Genomic DNA, 20,066 nt, shown 5'->3' on the forward strand with positions numbered 1-20,066 from the left:
AACGTAACTTGAACAACGACACCATAACCAAGTCATTGAAGTTATACGATACATGAAATTAATCAACCAAATACTCTAAATTATCCAACAATCCTCCCCCATTTAGAGTATTCTAAAAGATAATAAGCACTAAACATCATCAAACCAAACATCTCATGCGTAAATGAAAGTGTATAAAACTTGAACTTTCATATAGTAAAGTACACATTCCAAGTATCCGTATCCAATTGGTGTCGATAACGATTGAAGCAATTTCAATACATAATGGAAACCGAAGATACTATACACACAAGATAAAGATTACTTAAACTCATTATAAACCGACACATAAAGCCTTGTGTCCATATCTATTCATAAGTGTATCAAAGCTATGCCGCCCCACTAGCTCCTTGAAGCGGCTAAACTTCACACTTACATAGGTAGATCTCTAAAATACATGCTACTGTGAAAAGCATAAACAAGAGACCTATTAAGTTATACAACCTCCTTATACAACACAGTTATAGAACTATAAACTTAGGATGAATAAAAGTTCTACAATCATCTAATGAAGAAATTAATCTTATTGAACTTAAGACCCAACGTCATATTGGGCGTTAAGTTAAGATTCCCTCATTCGTGATTCTCGAGGGGCTCCAATCCTAAACCGATTGCCATCCTCTTTACATTATCTCTAGCCAAGGCCTTTGTAAAACAATCCGCTAGATTATACGTTGTACGTACATAGTCAACAGTGATTACACTATCCTTGATAAGTCCTTGGATGTAGCTATGCCGACACCAATGTGTCTTGACTTACCATTATAGACTTGACTATATGCCTTGCCAAAGCAGCATCGTTATCACAATGAATCGCTTGGCGATATCGGTTTTGGCAACAAAGGAATCTCAATCATGAGATTCTTCAACCACTCCGCCTCTTTGCTTGCGGAAGACAAAAGCAATGAATTCCGAAGTCATGGAGGAATCCGCTATGCAAGTTTGTTTCTTGGAAGCCCAAGATATAGCACCTCCCCCAAGTAGAAATACCCATCCACTTGTAGAAGAGTGATCTTCTTTGTTTAGAGATCCAACTTGCATCCGAATACCCTTCTAAAACCGAAGGATATCCACTGTAGGTTAAACCATAGTCCTTGGTTTTCCCTAAATACCGTAATACTCGACGAATAGCTTGCCAATGTTGTACACTAGGATTACTAGCGTTATCCGGCCTAGTACTCGTCATAGCATACATCAAACATCCAATCACCCTTGAATACTTAAGTTGAGATACAACACTACCTTCATTAGGCATAATTCTCACTAGGGTCCATTGGAGTTGACACAAAAGAGCAACCACTAACATCGAATTTCTTAAGAACCTTTTCGATGTAGTGAGATTGAGACAAACTCAATTTACCTTTGCTTCTTTTAATTCTAATTCCTAGAATGACATCCGCCTCCCCCAAATCTTTCATTGAGAACTTAGACGATAGAAAAGATTTAGTCCATTCAACTTGGGATAAATCAGTTCCAAAAATTAGCATGTCATCTACATATAAGCAAATCATCACACCATGACCATTGTCATCAAATTTGCTATATACACACTTGTCTGAATTGTTCAATTTGAATCCGTTAGACAACACTACCTCATCAAATTTTTGATGCCATTGCTTAGGTGCTTGTTTTAGCCCATACAAAGATCTAATTAGCTTGCAAACCTTTTTTTCTTTACAAATCCAACCGGTTGTCTCATGTAAACCTCCTCATCTAATTCTCCATACAAGAACGCAGTCTTGACATCCATTTGATGGATCACAAGATTATGAATTGCTGCAAGGGCAATCAATAATCTTATAGTGGAGATTCGAGCTACAGGTGCATATGTATCGAAATAATCGATACCCGGCTTTTGAGAAAAGCCTTGTGCCACTAACCGGGCTTTGAACTTGTCAATAGTTCCATCGATTTTCATTTTCTTCTTGAAAATCCATTTGCACCCTTTGGTTTACATTTAGGAGGTAGGTCCGCTAAACCCATGTGTTATTCCCCATGATTGAGTCCATTTCATCATCAATAGCTTCTTTCCAAAATGAAGCATCTTGAGATTGCATGGCCTCATCATATGTTAAAGGATCCCCTTCCACATTATAGACATATGGAAATTTAGTCAAAACACTATCTCTTGATCCTTCAACCAAATATACATGAAAATCCGGGCCAAAAGATTTCTCTTTCCTAACCCGTTTACTTCTCCTTGGTTGAGTTGATGTAGATGCAACATTTTCATCTAGAATTTGTTCATCTAATCTTGATCATTAGTTTGATCAATTTCTTGAATTTCGGTACTTGGAGTTATCCTTTGGTCTAGGAACCGATGAATATCTATTTTCATCAAAAATTGCATCTTGACTCCACAATAGTGTGAACCGACCAAAAGTCGTTTTGTTCTATAACATAGAACCTATAGGATTTGCTATGAGAAGCATATCCTATAAAGATGCATTCAACTCCTCTTTCACCTAACTTTTTACGTTTAGGTTCCGGCACTTTCACTATTGCCCTACATCCCCAAACTCTAATGTAACTTAGATTTGGTTTTCTTTTGTACCATAATTCATAAGGGGTACTTTGTTCTTTTTCATAGGAACACGATTCAAGATGTAACAAGCGTTAAAACCGCTTCACCCCAAAAACCATCACTCAAACCCGAGTAGATAACATAGAATTTACCATTTCTTGTAAAGTTCTATTCTTTCTTTCCGCTACACCATTTTGTTGTGGTGTATAAGCCGCGGTTGTTTCATGTATAATTCCTAAAGCTTGGAAATAACTAGGATTATGAAATTCACCACCTCTATCGGTTCTAAACCGTTTAACCTTGTCACTTAGTTGCAATTCTACTTCATTTTTATAGATCTCAAATTTTTCTAGGGCTTCATCTTTAGTAGACAATAGATATACATAACAAAATCGTGAATGATCATCAATAAATGTTATATATATTTTTGTTTCCTAAAGAAGGTGTACTATGAAAATCACAAAGATCACTATGTACTAAATCAAGCAATTTAGTATCTCTTTCCACATTATTAGGGAAAGAACACCTAGTTATTTTGGTAAGCATGCATGTTCTACACTTCTCAATACTTGGATCAAAAGAAGGAATTAAATCATCCTTAGCCATAGAATATAATTTTCTATAATTAACATGACCAAGTCTTAAATGCCAAAGAGAAGAATTATCATTAATAACACACACATTGTTTACTAAAGCATTTGAAATGCTGAGTTTAAACATACCATTACAACAATAACCAAGTCCAACAAAAAACCACCCTTAGATAATATAATTGTCCGACTCAAAAACCATTTTAAAACCTATTCGATTCAAGATAGCTCCTGACACTAGATTACGCCTAAGTTCCGGAGCAAATACAACATCTCTTAACACTAGAGATTTGCCGGAACTAAAGACCAACTCTACTTGTCCTACACCGAAGAACTTGAGCTGTAGAGTCATTCCCCATGTATAGAACTTCTCCATTGTCCACCTCCTTGAAGGTTTTGAATGAAGACCGCTCCTTGCACACATGCCTTGAAGCTCCTGAATCGATATACCATGAACAATCATCCTGTACACAAAAGATTTCAGAAATCATACACATATAATTCAAACTGAATTACATGAAAGTTGTGTACAAGTACCTTGTTTGGCTTGGGATTGGCTAGACTCGCCTTTCCCTCCACCTTGCTCATTCTTTTTGTTCATTTTCCTCTTCCATAGGAAGCAATCCTTTTGAAGTGTCCGGGCTTGCCACACTCCCAACAACCACGTTGTTGAACACCTCCACCATTCTTAGGCTTCTTAAAGTTGTTGCCTTTGGTGAAATTATTAGCCCTCTTCTTAGGATTTGAGTCTTTGAACTTTCCATCCTCCACCATGTTAATGGTAGAAGAATTAGGATTTACCTCCTTTTGTCCATCTTGAACCCGAATGCCCTCTTCAATCCGAAGATGAGCACCCAATTGTTCCACATTTATATCATCTTTCCTATGTTTAAGAGTATTTCTAACATCCTTCCAACTTGGTGGTAATTTGTCAATTATCGAAGAAACAATAAAAGTTTCATCCATACTAATATTGTGTTGTTTAAAACTTCCTAAAATCCTTTGAATTTCATGGAATTGTTCCATCACAGGCCTTGTTTCATTCATCTTAAAGTTATTGAAATTACTAACTAAGAACTTCTTACTAGATGCATCTTCGGCCATGTATTTTGACTCAAGGTCATCCCAAAGCATTTTAGCGGATTCATAAAATTGATAAACATCAAATAAAGTGTCAGACATACCGTTTAAATATGTACCACGACATATATAATCGTCTTTCCCACTTGTTCCTTCTCCTTGAGGCCTCCAAAGTTTATCTTCCACAAACTCGGGTTTTGGAGTACTCAAAACATATGCCACCGAAAGAGAAGTGAGAAGAAAATGCATCTTCTTTTGCCATCTACGGAATCCCACACCCTCAAACTTTTCAAGTTTCTGAAAATTCGAAGTCATTTCACGTACCGTAGCCATCTTCAAGAATTATTGCTTTTGGATTGTTTGAACTTGATTAAGGGTGATGAAGATGATTACTATGAACAATGAAACTTCTAGGCGTGTGTAGACACTTTCCCAAAAGTGATATTCCGACCCTATACGAAGCACGGGTTGCACGGAATTCAATTTCGAGATACAAAGAAGAACAACAAGAGTCACGCTCGTATGAATCTTGTAAAAATGAGAATAAGATTTGTGATTTTGTGTTTGATGATCAATGTAATCAGAGAACTTTGAGAGATAATGCTTTTAGAGAGAAAATAATATCTAAAAAACATCCTTTCATCTGTGAACCAATGCCACTATATACACGCAAAATTAAGAAGAAACCGTCAAAAACCGCTGAACACACACAACTTCACGCAAAACACAGTGGCCTGTCGCGAGCCGCGACAGAGCTCGCGAGTTGCGAGCGAGCCTGTCGCGAGTCGCGACAGTGGTCGCGAGTCGCGGCCAAGGTTCTGCCCACTTCTGCCCAGTCTCGTGTTCATCAGCCAGTCGCGAGCCACAACAATGGTGGCGAGTCGCGCGACGACATTTCTGCCTAGCTTCGTGCGTTTCTCATTGTTTATTATACCATAAACAACCCACGTGTATACTTAACGTAACTTGAACAACGACACCATAACCAAGTCATTCAAGTTATACGATACATGAAATTAATCAACCAAATACTCTAAATTATCCAACAGAGTACAACTCAAATCACTGAACCACAAAATCAGGAAATCTAGCTTCAAAGTCTGCAGCTACTTCCCAAGAAGTTTCATGATCAGGAGCCTCATCCCACTAAACAAGGTACTGGACCTGTGCCTGATTATGGACCTTAACAATTTTTCTGTCCAAGATCATTCTGGGTTTAAGAACAACACCAGCATCCTGTGCTTGAAACCAAGAAGGAATGTGTGTAGCCATAGGCAGTGTTCCATGAAAAGGTTTCAACTGAGAGACATGGAAAACATCATGAATTTTAGCTGAATCAGGAAGCTTAAGCTTATAAGCAACTTTTCTAATGACAGCTTGTATCTGATAGGGCCCATAAAACTTAGGAGACAACTTCCGGTTGCCTCTATGGTGAACCGATTGTTGTCTATAGGGTTGCAATTTCAACCATACCCAATCTCCAAGCATAAAAGATCTCTCAGACCTATGCCTGTCAGCTTGTTGCTTCATCCTTGCTTGGGCTTTGCTCAAGTGAAATTTAAGCAAAGCTATCATGTCTTCCCTCCTTTGCAAGCTCCTATCCACTTCAACCACACTGGACTCCCTTGGCAAATAAGGTAGATATACAGGAGGTGGCTGGCCATATACAACCTCATATGGAGTGAGTTGTGTAGCAGAATGAAAATGGGTATTGTACCACCATTCTGCTAAAGGCAACCAGGCATGCCATTCCTTTGGATGTTCACTGCACATACACCTCAAATATGTTTCTAAACACCTGTTAACCACCTCTGTCTGACCATCTGTTTCAGGGTGATAAGCTGAGGAGAGTAGAAATTTAGTACCATGTAAATTGAACAATCCTTGCCAAAATTGGCTTAGAAAAATTGCATCCCTGTCACTGACTATACTCCTAGGCCACCCATGGAGTTTAAAAACAGAATCTAAGTAGGCCTGAGCTACTTGCAAGGCTGAGTAAGGATGTGACAAGGGTATGAAGTGGCCATACTTACTCAACCTGTCAACTACCACAAAGATGACCTCATATCCAGCTGACTTGGGCAATCTAGTAATGAAATCCATCGAAACATCAACCCACACAGCTTCTGGAACTGATAAGGGCTGCAGTAATCCATGGCTAGCAGCTGGATCATACTTAGAAGCTTGGCACACTTTGCAATTCCTGACAAACTTCCTCACATCTTTGCTAAGACCCTTCCATTGAAACAAATTCTTGACTCTTCTAATAGTCAAGTCTCTTCCAGAATGGCCACTTTCTGGTGATGAATGCAACCAAGTAATGATCTTAGACCTCAAGTTAACATCTGGCCCAACCACTAACTTGCCATATTTCCTTAGCAATCCATCCTGTAATATGAACTTGTCCACTGGCTGAGCTTGCTGTAACTGATGTAGAACTGCCAGCAAACTGTCATCTAATACATAACTAGCTTGCAAAAGCTCAGTTAAGTTGGAAGACACAATAGAGATAGCCATGCATAGCATCTCAGAACCCTGCACCCTAGACAAAGCATCAGCAACTTGATTTTCCTTTCCACTTTTGTACCTAATCTCATAGTCAAAACCCATGAGTTTAGATAGCCAAAAATGCTGAAATGGAGTTGAAATCTTCTGCTGCAACAACCATTTCAAGCTCTTTTGATCAGTATGAATCACAAAATGGGTGCCTACTAGGTATTGTTCCCATTTTTGCACTGCAAACACCATAGCTAGCAATTCTTTCTCATATACAGAAAGTTTTTGCCATTTTGGACCCAATGTCCTACTGATAAAAGCCAAAGGATGATTACTCTGCATCAACACAGCTCCAATGCCATCATTAGAAGCATCTGTCTCCACTACAAATGTTTTACTGAAATCTGGAACAGCAAGTTCAGGGGCTGTAACTAGAGCATGCTTAAGAGCAGCAAAAGCTTGAGTAGCTGAATTAGACCAAGAGAAAGCACCCTTCTTCAGCAAGTCAGTAAGGGGTTTGCTGATAAGAGAATAATGCTTAACAAATTTCCTGTAATATCCAACCAATCCTAAGAAGCTTCTCAATTCCTTCACAGATTTAGGAGTTGGCCATTTCTCTACTGTAGCCACCTTATTTGGGCCAGTTTGCACTCCAACAGCTGAGATATAATGACCCAAATATTCCACTTTGTCCATGGCAAAGTTGCATTTGCTTTCTTTAATGAACATAGAATTAGTTCTCATTAGTTCAAAGACTGCAGTCAAATCTGCCCAATGAGTGTCTTTGTCTTTGCTATAAACTAATATATCATCAAAGAAAACCAGCACACACTTCCTAAGCAAAGGTTTGAACACCTTATTCATCCACCCCTGGAAAGATGCAGGAGCATTTGTAAGCCCAAAAGGCATTACAAGAAATTCATAGTGTCCTGTGTGAGTCTTGAATGCTGTTTTATAAACATCACTAGCATGGACTCTCAACTGATGATAACCAGTCCTAAGATCCAACTTACTAAAGACTGTAGCCCCAGCTAACTCATCTATAAGCTCATCAATCACTGGGATTGGAAATTTATTTTTAACAGATTTAGAGTTCAAGTCCCTGTAGTCCACACAAAGTCTCCAAGTACCATCTTTTTTACCTACCAACACCACTGGTGAAGCAAATGGACTTGAGCTATTCTGTATAATTCCTCTATCCAGCATGTCTGCACCAATTGCTCAATAAATCCCTTGTTTGAGGGGATACCTATATGGCCTGATATTCACTGGTTTGCAACCAGCTTCCAAAGGTATAGTGTGATCAAACACACCCCTGTGAGGAGGAAGATTAACTAGATCTGCAAACAAGTCCTTATATTGAGTTCTCAACTCTTCCAATTCTGGATGAAGGGGTTGTAAAGGTGTGGTAACAGGCATCACATCCATAGCCATGAAAGACACATCCCTTACTTGCAGTATACAAAGGTGAACAGCAGTATTCATCAGCTTGGAAGATGGTGCCCCCTCAACACCTTTACTCTTTGAGGATGCATACCTTGTAACCTAAATTGTTGTCCATGAACCAAGAATTCCATTAAGAGTGCTTTAAAATCCCAGCAAATAGGTCCTAAGGTGGATAACCACTGAATTCCTAAAACCATATCACACCCCCCTAAGGAGATCAGCATAACATCAGCCACAAAAGATTGCCCCTGCATACTCCACTGAAATTCCTTGCATACATGCTGACAATTCAGCTGATTACCATCAGCAACAGCCACTGCTTGGGCAGGTATAGATTCAATAGCACAACCCAACTTCTTAGCTAAATTCAGATCTAGAAAATTATGAGTAGAACCTGAATCTACTAAAATGTGGAAAGGTTTGTCATGAACTCTGCCTTGCACTCTCATGGTTTGGAAGTTTTGATTTCCAGACAAAGCATTGACTGAAATCACTGGTTCTATATTATCAATGTCACTATCATCCTCATCATTACTTATTCCATCTGCACCTCCGGTACTACTAGCAATTTCCACTGTAAACAATTGAGGTTCCTTAAACTGGCATTTGTGATTTCTGTCATAGGGTTGATCACAATAATAGCAAAGCCCCTTTGCTATTTTCTCAGCTCTAACATCTGCCGGAATGTATTTAAAATTTTTAGCATTTCTTGGAGTAAATGATTTAGTCACAGGATGAGTAGGTTGGGAAGAAGGTTTCACAGGTGGATTTGGCAACAAGGGAGGAAGTGTTTTAGAACCAAAAGGAGTGAATTTAGAAGGCGTGTATTGTATAGATTTAAGAGTCTCCTCTTGTAATCTAGCAATCTCTACTGCAGCTGAAACAGTTTTGGGCTTAAATGCTTTAACAAAAGGCTTAACTCCAGACTTCAAACCTCCCACAAAACTTTCTAGAATGTAATCATCAGGCAGAGAATGATGTTGAAGAACTACAGAACTTAAATCCTCAAATTCATCTATATAAGATTCTAAAGAATCAGTTTGTTGCAACTTATTGAATTGTTCAACAACATCAATTGCTGTTTCATCCTTAAATCTTGCAGACAAATCAACCACAAATTCAGTCCAGTCTACATTCTTTCTCACAGACAAGTAACTAGCTACCCATTTTTCAGCCTTTTCAATCATGAATAATGACGCTAAATCAACCTTATGTTCATCAGGTATCTTACACAAATGAAAATATTTGCTGCATTTTTTAATCCACAATCTACAATTAGAGCCGTCAAATTTTGGAAACTCTAATTTAGGTACGTACCCCAAAGGTTTAAGACCAACTGTTCTAGGAGTTCTAGGACTTCCTTGACCTCCTTCACCATTTGAAACTGTGTTTGTAGACACGTTCTCAAGCATTTGATTCCTTAATTCCAGAATCAATGTCATCATATCATCAATCTTTTTGGATTGATCATCCACCTTCTTTGATTGAGCACCAAATTTCTGCTCCAATGATTTGATTTGTTCCTCCATATTACTGCTAGTTCTAGTTACAGGTGCCAGTTTTTCTCAATTTCTTTCTGAAAAATAGGGTGTAAGATTGACAACAAATTACTCAACAATTTCCTGTAATTTGTAGTTCAATAGAATCAGGAGGATATAACGAGTTGGATGAACTAAAAATCTTTATAAACAGAATTCTCCTCACTTTTCGACAAAATAGGGTGTCGATTTTGAATATGAAAACATGAACTGATGATTACAAATGTTAGCTCGATAGAATCACAGTCTAACACAGATTCTAATGAACTAAAAATGAATCAATTTGGATGAATTTGGATCGAAATGCTCTGATACCAATGTTGCAGGATACTAAGTATCTGCAGAATTTAGTTAGAAAATAGAGAGAGAGAGAGAATTAGAAGGTGGAGAGAAGAAGATTTGATTATTATCATCATTAAATCTTCTAATCATACAATCAGCTAACCTTTATACAATTGAGATCAGCTGAGCTAACTGAATTGTAACTGATTAACTACCCCACTGCCAGCTAGGCGTAACAACTTATTAACTAACTTTCTCCCTTAACATAAATTAACTTCCGCGCTAAAACAAAGGAGTAAGAATTAGAGCGTCAACTTTTTGAGAGTGCATTACTTGAAACAAAGGAGACAGTCTGATATGGCGGGTCGAGACTAGAGACGGCATCAACGATCTACTATACAACCGTAAATTGTACGTGCATTGTGCTCCCAGGAGCACAATGAGAACTGTGCTCCCACAATACAAAATAGAACATTTACGAATACGAAAACGAACATTTTACTGTTGAAGTGGAACATTACAAAATTTATTTACAAAAATATGTTCTGTTTTTACTAAAAATATGTTCTATATTTGATAAGCATATGTTCTATTTAAGTAATTGAATTCTAGTAATGTTCCACTTCAACAAAATGTTCATTTTTGTATTTGGATTCTGGTAATATTCCACTTCAACAGTAAAATATTCTTTTTCATAAATGAATTCTTGTAATGTTCCATTTCAACAATAAAATGTTCGTTTTCGTAAATGAATTTTTTAATGTTCCACTTCAACAGTAAAATGTTCGTTTTCGAATTCGTAAATGTTCGTATTCGTATTCGTAAATGTTCTATTCTGTATTGTGGGAGCACAGTTCTCATTATGCTCCCGAGAGCACATTTCTCATTATACTTCCGGGAGCACAATAGAATTTTCAGACAAGTCATAGGTTCCACACCTAATAATTAGGATTTTAGGAACATCACAATTCACAATGATTTTTATCCAAAGGATGTATAAGAATACCAAAAGAAACAATTTAACGCACGTCTGAATATGGGTTAATATGGTCTTTAGCAAAAAAAAAAACAATTGAAGGTTTTATTATGCCAATTTTTTTCAAAAGGTTGTTTTTAGCATTAATTTGTCGGAGTATATAATTAAAGAGAACGTATTGTGTCGGACTCATCCGACCATAATCTTTGGTCGGACGACTTTCAGGTGGTTCCAATTTTTTTCAGTTAGTCTTAATTTTTTTCAGTTAGTCTTAATTTTTTTCAGGTAGTCTTCATTTTTTTCAGGTAGTCTTCATTTTGTTTTCAGTTAGTCTTCTTTTTTTTTCAGTTAGTTTTTGTACTTCAGTTAGACTTACTTTGGGTTTCAGTTGGTCTTTATTCTTTTTCAGGTAGTCATCATTTTTTTTTTCAGGTAGTCTTCATTCTTTTTCAGGTAGTCTTCATTTTTCTTCAGGTAGTCCAACTGAAAAAAAACAAAGTCCAACTGAAAGAAAACAAAGTCCAACTGAAAGAAAACAAAGTCCAACTGAAAGAAAACAAAGTCCAACTGAAAAGAAAACAAAACACTAACCTCTACTTTCTCTCACTTTCTCCTTCTTCTTCATTCCTCTTCTGTCCGCTTAACAGAAGTCTTGTTAGTGTTGTTCAACACCACCACGTCCTTCTAACAAAGTACAGGAGATCAACATACATTATTAGAAGCTTTTGCGATAAGATTACAAGCAGCAAAGCATTCTTTATACCAATCCTGTCTCTGTTGAACACCAAGATAATCCAAATGGAGATGGTAGTCGCAAACATCCATCAAGGGCACAACCGTGATTTCAATTCACCTACTTTCTGGCTTTATATACTGCATTTCTTTGTGGATTAAAGCTTCGTTTTTTACGCCGTTTTTATTTATTTCATTTTCTCTCTCCTTACTCTCTCTCTCTGTGTCGGGTTCTCGGCGGCGAAACGAAGTTCTTCCGGTACGTAGCGGAAAAAAAGCATCAATTTGTGGTATTTTATTACACTTTTGCGCTGATTTTTCGTTGATCTACTTATTTTTTGTGTGATTTTTGACTTACATATATTTTTCATCTTTTTTTGGTTGCCCTAAGAATTTATGGGTTGGGTTTATTTTGTGTTAGATCGTTGACAATTCGTCGTTTTTGGTTGTGTCGTTGGCTGTGGCAACAATGGAGATGGTAGTCGCAAGGACGAGGAGTGGGAGGAGCAGTAATAGGAGAGTTTTTAGTGCTGCCATTGTTGGTTCTTTTGTGGATGTGAAATGGGAGGAGCAGTAATAGGAGAGTTTTCAACATGACGATGGTCCGACCAAATGTATTGTGTCAGACGGTCTGACACAATACTTTCACTTAATTAAAAAGTAATTTCTTACAAAAATAATACAAAATTAATAATATTTGAGTAGAAACATTTCATATGAGAATGGATATCTTTGACACTAACCACTCTATAACCCCTCATAAAAAACCACTCTATAATATTATATTTTTTATATAGAATCACCTTGTATTAACTTCTTTGTAAATAGCCACTTCATATTACTAACATATATATGATTTAAATTTTCTACCAATAAAGTTGGTAAAATTTAAATTAATAATGGTAAATTATTGGTACTATAAATAATATTGTATCATTCAATTAATCAAACATATTGCAGTTGATGTGAATGCAAATATTTATTTAATGTAATAATTATTTTGATCAATTATTAGTCATAATACTAAATACTTTTCCTTTTTAGAAATAAATTAAACGCTTATATATATCTTTATCATATTTTACATTTACAATATTAATTTTTAAACATTTTATTAGAATGTTGGGTCAATTGAGTTGGTTAGGTTCGACCCTAACCCTAATCCAAAATATTAGCGTTTGAGTCATTTCGGTTTCAGGTGGAAAAATCTTATTTAAATTAAACCCAAGAAAATCATATTGGCCGGACTCTCGAATATAGTCATTTTTGGACAACAGGTAGTCTACCTAAAGTTAAAACTCCCACATCGATTCTAGAATATCGCCCCCATCATAAGTTTGTGCAATATGATTTATAAAGTTGTTTCCATGATTTTAATTGCTCTATTTTCTAGTTTATTTATGTTAGAATTATTGGATATTCACTATTAGAGAATCAATTATTTGTGTCGGTTCCTGAACCCTTATTTGCGCCAGTTTCGAATTCGACGCTACAACTTCAGACGCAAATTGCCCACAAGTTATTAGCGTCAGTTTGTAGTTCGACACATAGTATGTGCCATTTGCGTCGGCAAGAGTCCCCATTTATGTCGCGTGCAGATCAATAACCGAATCGTTGTTACCCCATATGCGATATGGTACTAATTTGCATCGAATGCTCCGGTCAAACTGACACACATTACTTATAATTTGTGTCGAATCCTTCATACAACCGACACAAATGACCTGCAACTGCGTCGATTTCTTAAATGTTCGACACATTCATGCTGGGATGCAAATTAGCATTTTTCTACTAGTGATTAACTATATTCTAGAAGGATGACATTTGTGTTACAAAGATCAGATGAATATATAATTAATTTTCTAATTTTAATTAGATAAGTCTTGTTGGATGATCCACTAGGATTAGAATAATTTGACCTCTATGTTTTTTTTTGATCCATATGAGCCACGAAGGCGGTACAAAGTACAAAGAAGGGAAGGGGGATTCGAACCTGTGACCTATCGCTCACAGCACCTCAATCTTAATCACTAGGCCAAGACATCCTTGGTTATAATTTGACCTCTATGTAAAAGGGGGTTTGTAATCATATGCTCATAATATACGAAGAGAGATTATTAGAAAAACTTTAAGGTATCTAAATTGGGATATGATTTAAGATAACTTAATATATATATAATAATTTAAATACTCTCATGTTATAATTGTGGGACCTAGAGAATAACTTTTTTGATAAAAAACATTTATGTTTAAGTAAATTACCATCCTAAATACTTGGAACCTTAAAAAAGATATGGAGAATTCCACCCTCACCTTAAACTAGAACATTAGTTCTTATCATGCCAACGTAAGAAACATCCAATTATAGTCAAATACCCTTACCATTCCTTTTGATAAACCTCAATAATTAGCGTAATTATAGGAACTCTTTTCCTATTATCGAGGGAAGTAAATCATTATCGCACCCTCCTATTGTTAAAAGAAAAACATAGAAAGTTAAACTTACCCTCCCGTCAATGGAGGCTGGGAATACTGTACAAGGTGCCTCAGCCTCCAGACGGAATGGAAAGTATACGCAAATATTGTGTGTTGTGCTTCTTGTTATCATCTTACTTGGCCTACTAATCGGTGCAATAACAATATTAGTTGCCTTCAAATATGCTGAAGGACCTCAATTTGTTGTCAAGAATATCGAAGTATCTGCATTTAGAGTCGTAAAACTAGAACCACCAGTTTTATCGACCAATATTGACGTTGTCTTTGATTCCGATAATGAAAATTGTTTAGTTGGTGTAGAATTTTGGAATGTGGTAATGGAAACTGCATGGTTTGAAGTTGGAGCAAAATTTAAAGGAACTCATCAAGTACAACATTTTGCACAAGGGTCTAAAAGTACATCTAATTTGATGATGAGTGCACAAGGGGAGATCCAAATATCAAAATCTAGCTTGAGAAAAGAGGATGTGAAACTTGATTTTATATTAAGAGGGGAGCTTAATTTTTATTCTGGTTTTTTGTTGTCTGTAAGACGGAATTTCACAGTTTTGTGTAATGGAATTTCTATTGTTTCGTCCAATGCCACTACTTGCGATACAAATTTGTTTAGTACCAAGCGCTGGTAAGGTTTCTAATTTCTTCATGCATTTTTGGTTGTTCCCTTTTTATGATATGTGCAATAGAAGCCTTTTATTTTGTTTCCTTCTTTTTTTTTTCTTATAGAAAAGAATCTCTCCTTTTGTTTGTCAAATTAACATTGAATGTTTATTTTCTTTTGTTTATTTGGTGATTACAACTTGTAAATTTCCATTTTAATGTATTATCTCTTTACAATTTGTTTGCCTCTACCCTCATGGTCTTGTTGTCAAAGATTCTAAATTTTAAAATGTATTTGAAAGAGTTAATTAGAATCTTTACATTGTCACGTAAAATCAAGTTTTTATTGCCAGTTTATATTCTCTTTACAATAAGTACTGGAAAATATTAATGATCAAAGATGTATTCAAGTTTAACGATGTAATATTATGACTACCCAGACGATGATCTAAGGTGTTACGGTCGTGGAGATCTACAAAGCAACAAAGGTGGTGTTGCTCAAGGTGGTCGAGACAAAGAGGCAAGCAGGCAACGCTAACACCTTCCTCCAACAAAACCGACTTCTGCCATTGATTCAACTCCTCTTCCAAGTCTCTCAACTGATCAATTGCTACAAATTACGTCCCATCTTGATGCCCCTCTTGCATTAATGGATTTAATTTGTGGATAAGTCAAGTGTCTGCTTCTACACGATGATGCTTCTCATCACACAATGACAAGAACATTTAAAAATGCCCCTACATTAGTGAGTTCTACTAGAGCAGATAGCATTAAGTACTATGACATGATTGGTACTCCAGAATGTCTTATATGTCCCTAACATCAAATGCAATTTGATTTAGTGATTCCTTTCTAGCATGGTTGTGCTCAGGGTGAAGCTACTTTAATTTTTGCGCGCAATTCAAGGTGGCAAGAGAGCATTATATTGTCACCATGGCTAAACCTATACTTTCTTTGGTTTTTAAGGTTGAAATATTTTGACTTGTACATCGTTCATGTATTAACTTCGACCGAACTTTTTTGACTAATATATACAATAAAATTAAATATTTAACATGTTATTAGATTTATTTTAAAGTACATTTATAAAATATCAAATTTTTGTAATTTATAATAATAAATAATTAAAGATATTAATGACGATCAAAGTTACATATTAACAAATAGGTAAATCAAAATGTTGCATCTAATAAAAAAAAAATATATATAGAAAAACAATCAAAGGAAAAAGGGGGAAAAAAAGTACAAAGTGAAACTTTTTTTTTACCATAATGTCACTAGAATTTTTTAAAGACAATATGATTACATGTACTTCATTCAAAACTTAAAAGGGTATATAGAGAAGGAGAAAATTAGATTGCCATAGAAAATTCTTTAGCGAGGAGCTCTTCATTCTCTCCAACATTTTCTAAACCATCCCCACCGCCCAAAATAGTAAAATGGTAAAATCTTGATATTATAAATATAGTAAACCAAATGTAACGACATAAAACATTATACAACTTTAATATTTAGTCCGACCGTCTTCAAAATATGTTCCCATTTCTCAATTTTTATGGGAATTAAGGAAGTGGATTTTGTTTCATAATCTGCATTTAACAATAAAGGTTTTAGAAAATTCTGATTTTGGAACAACATAATTAATGAATAAAACATACTCCATCCATTGAATAATATAGTGTTGACAACATAATTTAATGAATAAAACATACCCCATTCATCGCATAATATAGTGTTCACATTTTATTTTGGATGTCCCAAATCAAAATATTGTGCCTATTTTATTTTTTATCAATTTGTTTGGACTAAATTATCCTCAATTATTTTGACACAAATTAAATTCCAAAATACTCCTACCTTTCTTTCAAAATATGTTCTCCTATTTATTTCTTTGCACCATTCCAAGGAACATTTATTACTTTTTGATTTTATTTTCAAAGGAAAAAAATTAAAATAGTTCAAAGACAAAAAGTACTCCATTACTTTTTTTTTTAGAATCCTAATACTCCCCACCCTCTTCTTAATTCCTGTAGGAAAAAAGAAATAACCATTATATTATGGGTTGGATGGATAACAAAACACACGAAATGTGTTAGGATAGAGTGAAGGAAAAGGGTCACGTTATTATTGATCCTAAAAGGGATATTTATAGTACATTATATAAAACCTAACATAAGTAGAATTAGGATAACATATCCTAAACGAAATATAATTAATACTAATATATACTTACATACTATCATAAGGAAACTATATTCGTTTTCTTATGTACTCTAATAGAAGATTATGCTAATTAAGTAAATGGTGATTTATTAAAAGTTGAAAAAAGGAAATGAAAATAAATATAATTTAATATGGTGAATGATAATTAAATATGGGCACAAATTTTTAAAATATAAAAGTACGTAGAAATATTAGAAACGACAACTAACTTTTTTGAACACCTATAAAAAATAGAAACAATTTTTTAGGACACCTAAAAAGAAAATGGAAAAGAGATGGATGGAGTATAATATAAAAAAAGTTAAAAAAAGAAAAAAGTTTTTTCTAGAGAGAGAGAGGCTCTGCCTTCTCTCTAGAAAAAATCCCTTAGCTTCCCACAAGAAAACCCTAAAAACCCTAACCCCCAAATCAATTTCTTTAGAATTTGACACCCTAGCCTCCTCTTTCTTCTCTTCCTCCTAGATCTAGTCATTGTTATGGCTTAGCTTTGTCTACTAGCCCAATTTTTTTTTGTCCTCAGTCGGGGTTTTCTAGCCTCTTAATTTGCTTTCGCCATTTCTAAAATCAGTCAATTTGAAAATGGTTGTTCGCGGTGTGGGTGCAGTTCGTTCGTGGTGGTTCATGAGTTTTCACGTCGCCGGTCTCTGTGGTTGGCGACAATTCAAGGTATGGTGGTTACTTTGTAAAGGTTTTGGAGCTATCTCAACTTTTGTGGTGTTTGTCTCGCCCCCCGTGACGGGTTTCACTATTGGACCTGGGGTGAAGGTGTTAGCCGTGGCGGAGCTTCCACAAGTGTTCCTTTGTGCTCCTTTTTCTTCTTCTTGTTTACCTTGATGTTTTTATCGATGTACCTTGTAACCATCCTTCGGGATGTTTTAGGAGGTGTCTCTTGTTGTAGACACCTCCTAGCTTTCTCTCCTGATAAAAAAAAAATAAAAATATAAAATATAAAAAGTTAAAAGAGGGGAGGAATGATTATATATATGTATGACTGTGTTAGAGATATATTAGGATACTAAAGATATGATAAATATTTTTAGGATATATTAGTAGTTAAGATATTAATTATGTTATGATTTATTTCAAATAACTATTAAGAATAGTATATCTTCTTGAGATGGTTTTCAGGTAGGAGTTTCTATGTACTCCTATATATATTGTAGTCATCGTTCATTATTGAACCACCTTAATAAAATCACATTGTTTCTCTCCTCTAATAAGCTTGTCAGACTGCCAAATCAAATTATGTTCTTCCATTGATTAACTCGAGTTTATTAAACAATCTCCTGGTGGAATCAAGAAAATCATACCCAAGAAGTTCCATTCTAGTTGGAATTCTTCTAGGTCCAATGGGCAATGGGCATCATCCCTCACCATTTACTTCCCGTCTTTTTTTTTCTTTTTTTTTCTACATCTTCAAATTTCCCTGCCGCCAAATCAAACTTTGTTCTGCCATATGATATCATATCCCTCACCATTTTTACCAGTACTAGTCTTTAGAGCGTAACTTGTCAAAACTCAAAAAACAACCACCTCTATAAAAGTAGAACAATATAATCCCTTTTTTTTTTTTACGATCCCACCTCTCATCTCAATCTCATCCTCTCTCTTTTGTTGGATTATGCTCCAAAATTAGTCAAATAGTTTTCCAAATAGTTAGGATTAGTTACTAATAATTAGTTAGTGGGTTAACAAGTAGTGGTCTAGATAATGGTCTAGTTAGTGGGATAGCAAGTAGGGGGCTACATAGTGGACATGTTATCTGTAGTGCTCTGATACCATGTAGAATTTTTAGAGGAGGAAAGAGAGAAAATATACATGATACGAAAATGAAAGGAATTGCAGCGGAAGAATATAATACCAAACTGATGCAATTAACTAAACAGATGTTTTTTGCTCACAAAATTGCATGAATGACTTACATTAATATACCTATTATATAGGCACACAAGACCTACTATTAGACTTCCTAAACACTAGTAACTAACTAGAGAGAAGTGGGGATAATGATCCACCAATTGCTCCACTCAAAATACCACTAATAACAAACTACAACACTACATTATTGACGTTAGAAAGACTCCAATACTAACAAAGAATAATTGACCCAACTTCCTAAATAATAGCTAATCAACTTTTGAATCAATTACTCAACATCCCCCCTTGATTTAAAGTCACATTCAAATACTGAAACTTGCTGTAAACTTCAATGACCCACATTGCATTGCAACGAACTTTGATGACTTGAACTCGACACGCTTTGATTCTCGACACTCAAAGTACCTCAACCACGACTTCACAACACAATTGTGACACACGAGTTTAGAAGAGCGTCTCTTCTTCTTCAACCTTTTGAGCAAAATTGGTTTGTCCATCTTGCTCATCCCTTTGCTTATCCCAACACCTATCTTCTTTGTGCCCATACCTTTTGCAGTAGTAACATTGGATGCTACTCATAGATTGACGTTGTCCTACGTATTGACCATGTCCTCCACTTTCTTCGCGACCTCGACCTCGACTACCCATACCACGACCACGACCACGACCATCTTCATAATGCCATTCATTTGACATTTCCCCCTTAACTTGGAAGGCTTTTTCCTCGACATTTTCATCCGACCTTAAAATTCTATCTTCATGGGCTAAAAGGGAACCCATTAACTCATTAAAACTATAAGAGGACATATTTTTTGACTCCTCAATTGCAGCAACAACATGATTGTAATTTTTTGTAAGACTCCTTAAAACTTTTCGCACCACTGTTGAGTCACTAATATTTTCACCAAATGACCTCATTTGATTAACTATACTTGACACTTTAGACAAATAATCATGCACATACTCTTTTTCTTTCATTTTAAGTGATTCAAAATTACCATGGAGGTTTTGCAACTTGACAGAAATTACCTTACTATCACCTCTATACTCCATTTTTAAAATTTCCCAAGCTTCCTTTGCCATCTTAGCTGTTGAAATTCGAGGAAATATATCATCATCCACTGTAGATTGGATGATAAATAAAGCTCTTGATACCATGTTGAGAAAAT

At 35.6% G+C, this 20,066-nt stretch overlaps 2 protein-coding genes across 2 annotated transcripts; both read right to left on the reverse strand.

Moving 5' to 3' along the window:
- Window positions 1-7,950: 7,950 nt before the first annotated feature.
- Window positions 7,951-9,704, reverse strand: LOC130591468 (uncharacterized). Its single transcript, XM_057394797.1, has 2 exons — window positions 8,267-9,704; window positions 7,951-8,180 (listed from the first exon to the last, which is right to left on the reverse strand). Exons 1-2 carry the CDS (start codon window positions 9,702-9,704, stop codon window positions 7,951-7,953), a joined length of 1,668 nt encoding a protein of 555 aa, XP_057250780.1.
- Window positions 9,705-19,341: 9,637 nt separating this feature from the next.
- LOC104908106 (uncharacterized) lies at window positions 19,342-20,055 on the reverse strand. The gene has a single exon (XM_010697182.2). The coding sequence runs from the start codon at window positions 20,053-20,055 to the stop codon at window positions 19,342-19,344; it is 714 nt and encodes a 237-aa protein (XP_010695484.2).
- Window positions 20,056-20,066: the final 11 nt, after the last annotated feature.

The sequence above is a fragment of the Beta vulgaris genome, chromosome 5 (assembly GCF_026745355.1).
Source record: "Beta vulgaris subsp. vulgaris cultivar EL10 chromosome 5, EL10.2, whole genome shotgun sequence".
NCBI lineage: Eukaryota > Viridiplantae > Streptophyta > Magnoliopsida > Caryophyllales > Amaranthaceae > Beta > Beta vulgaris.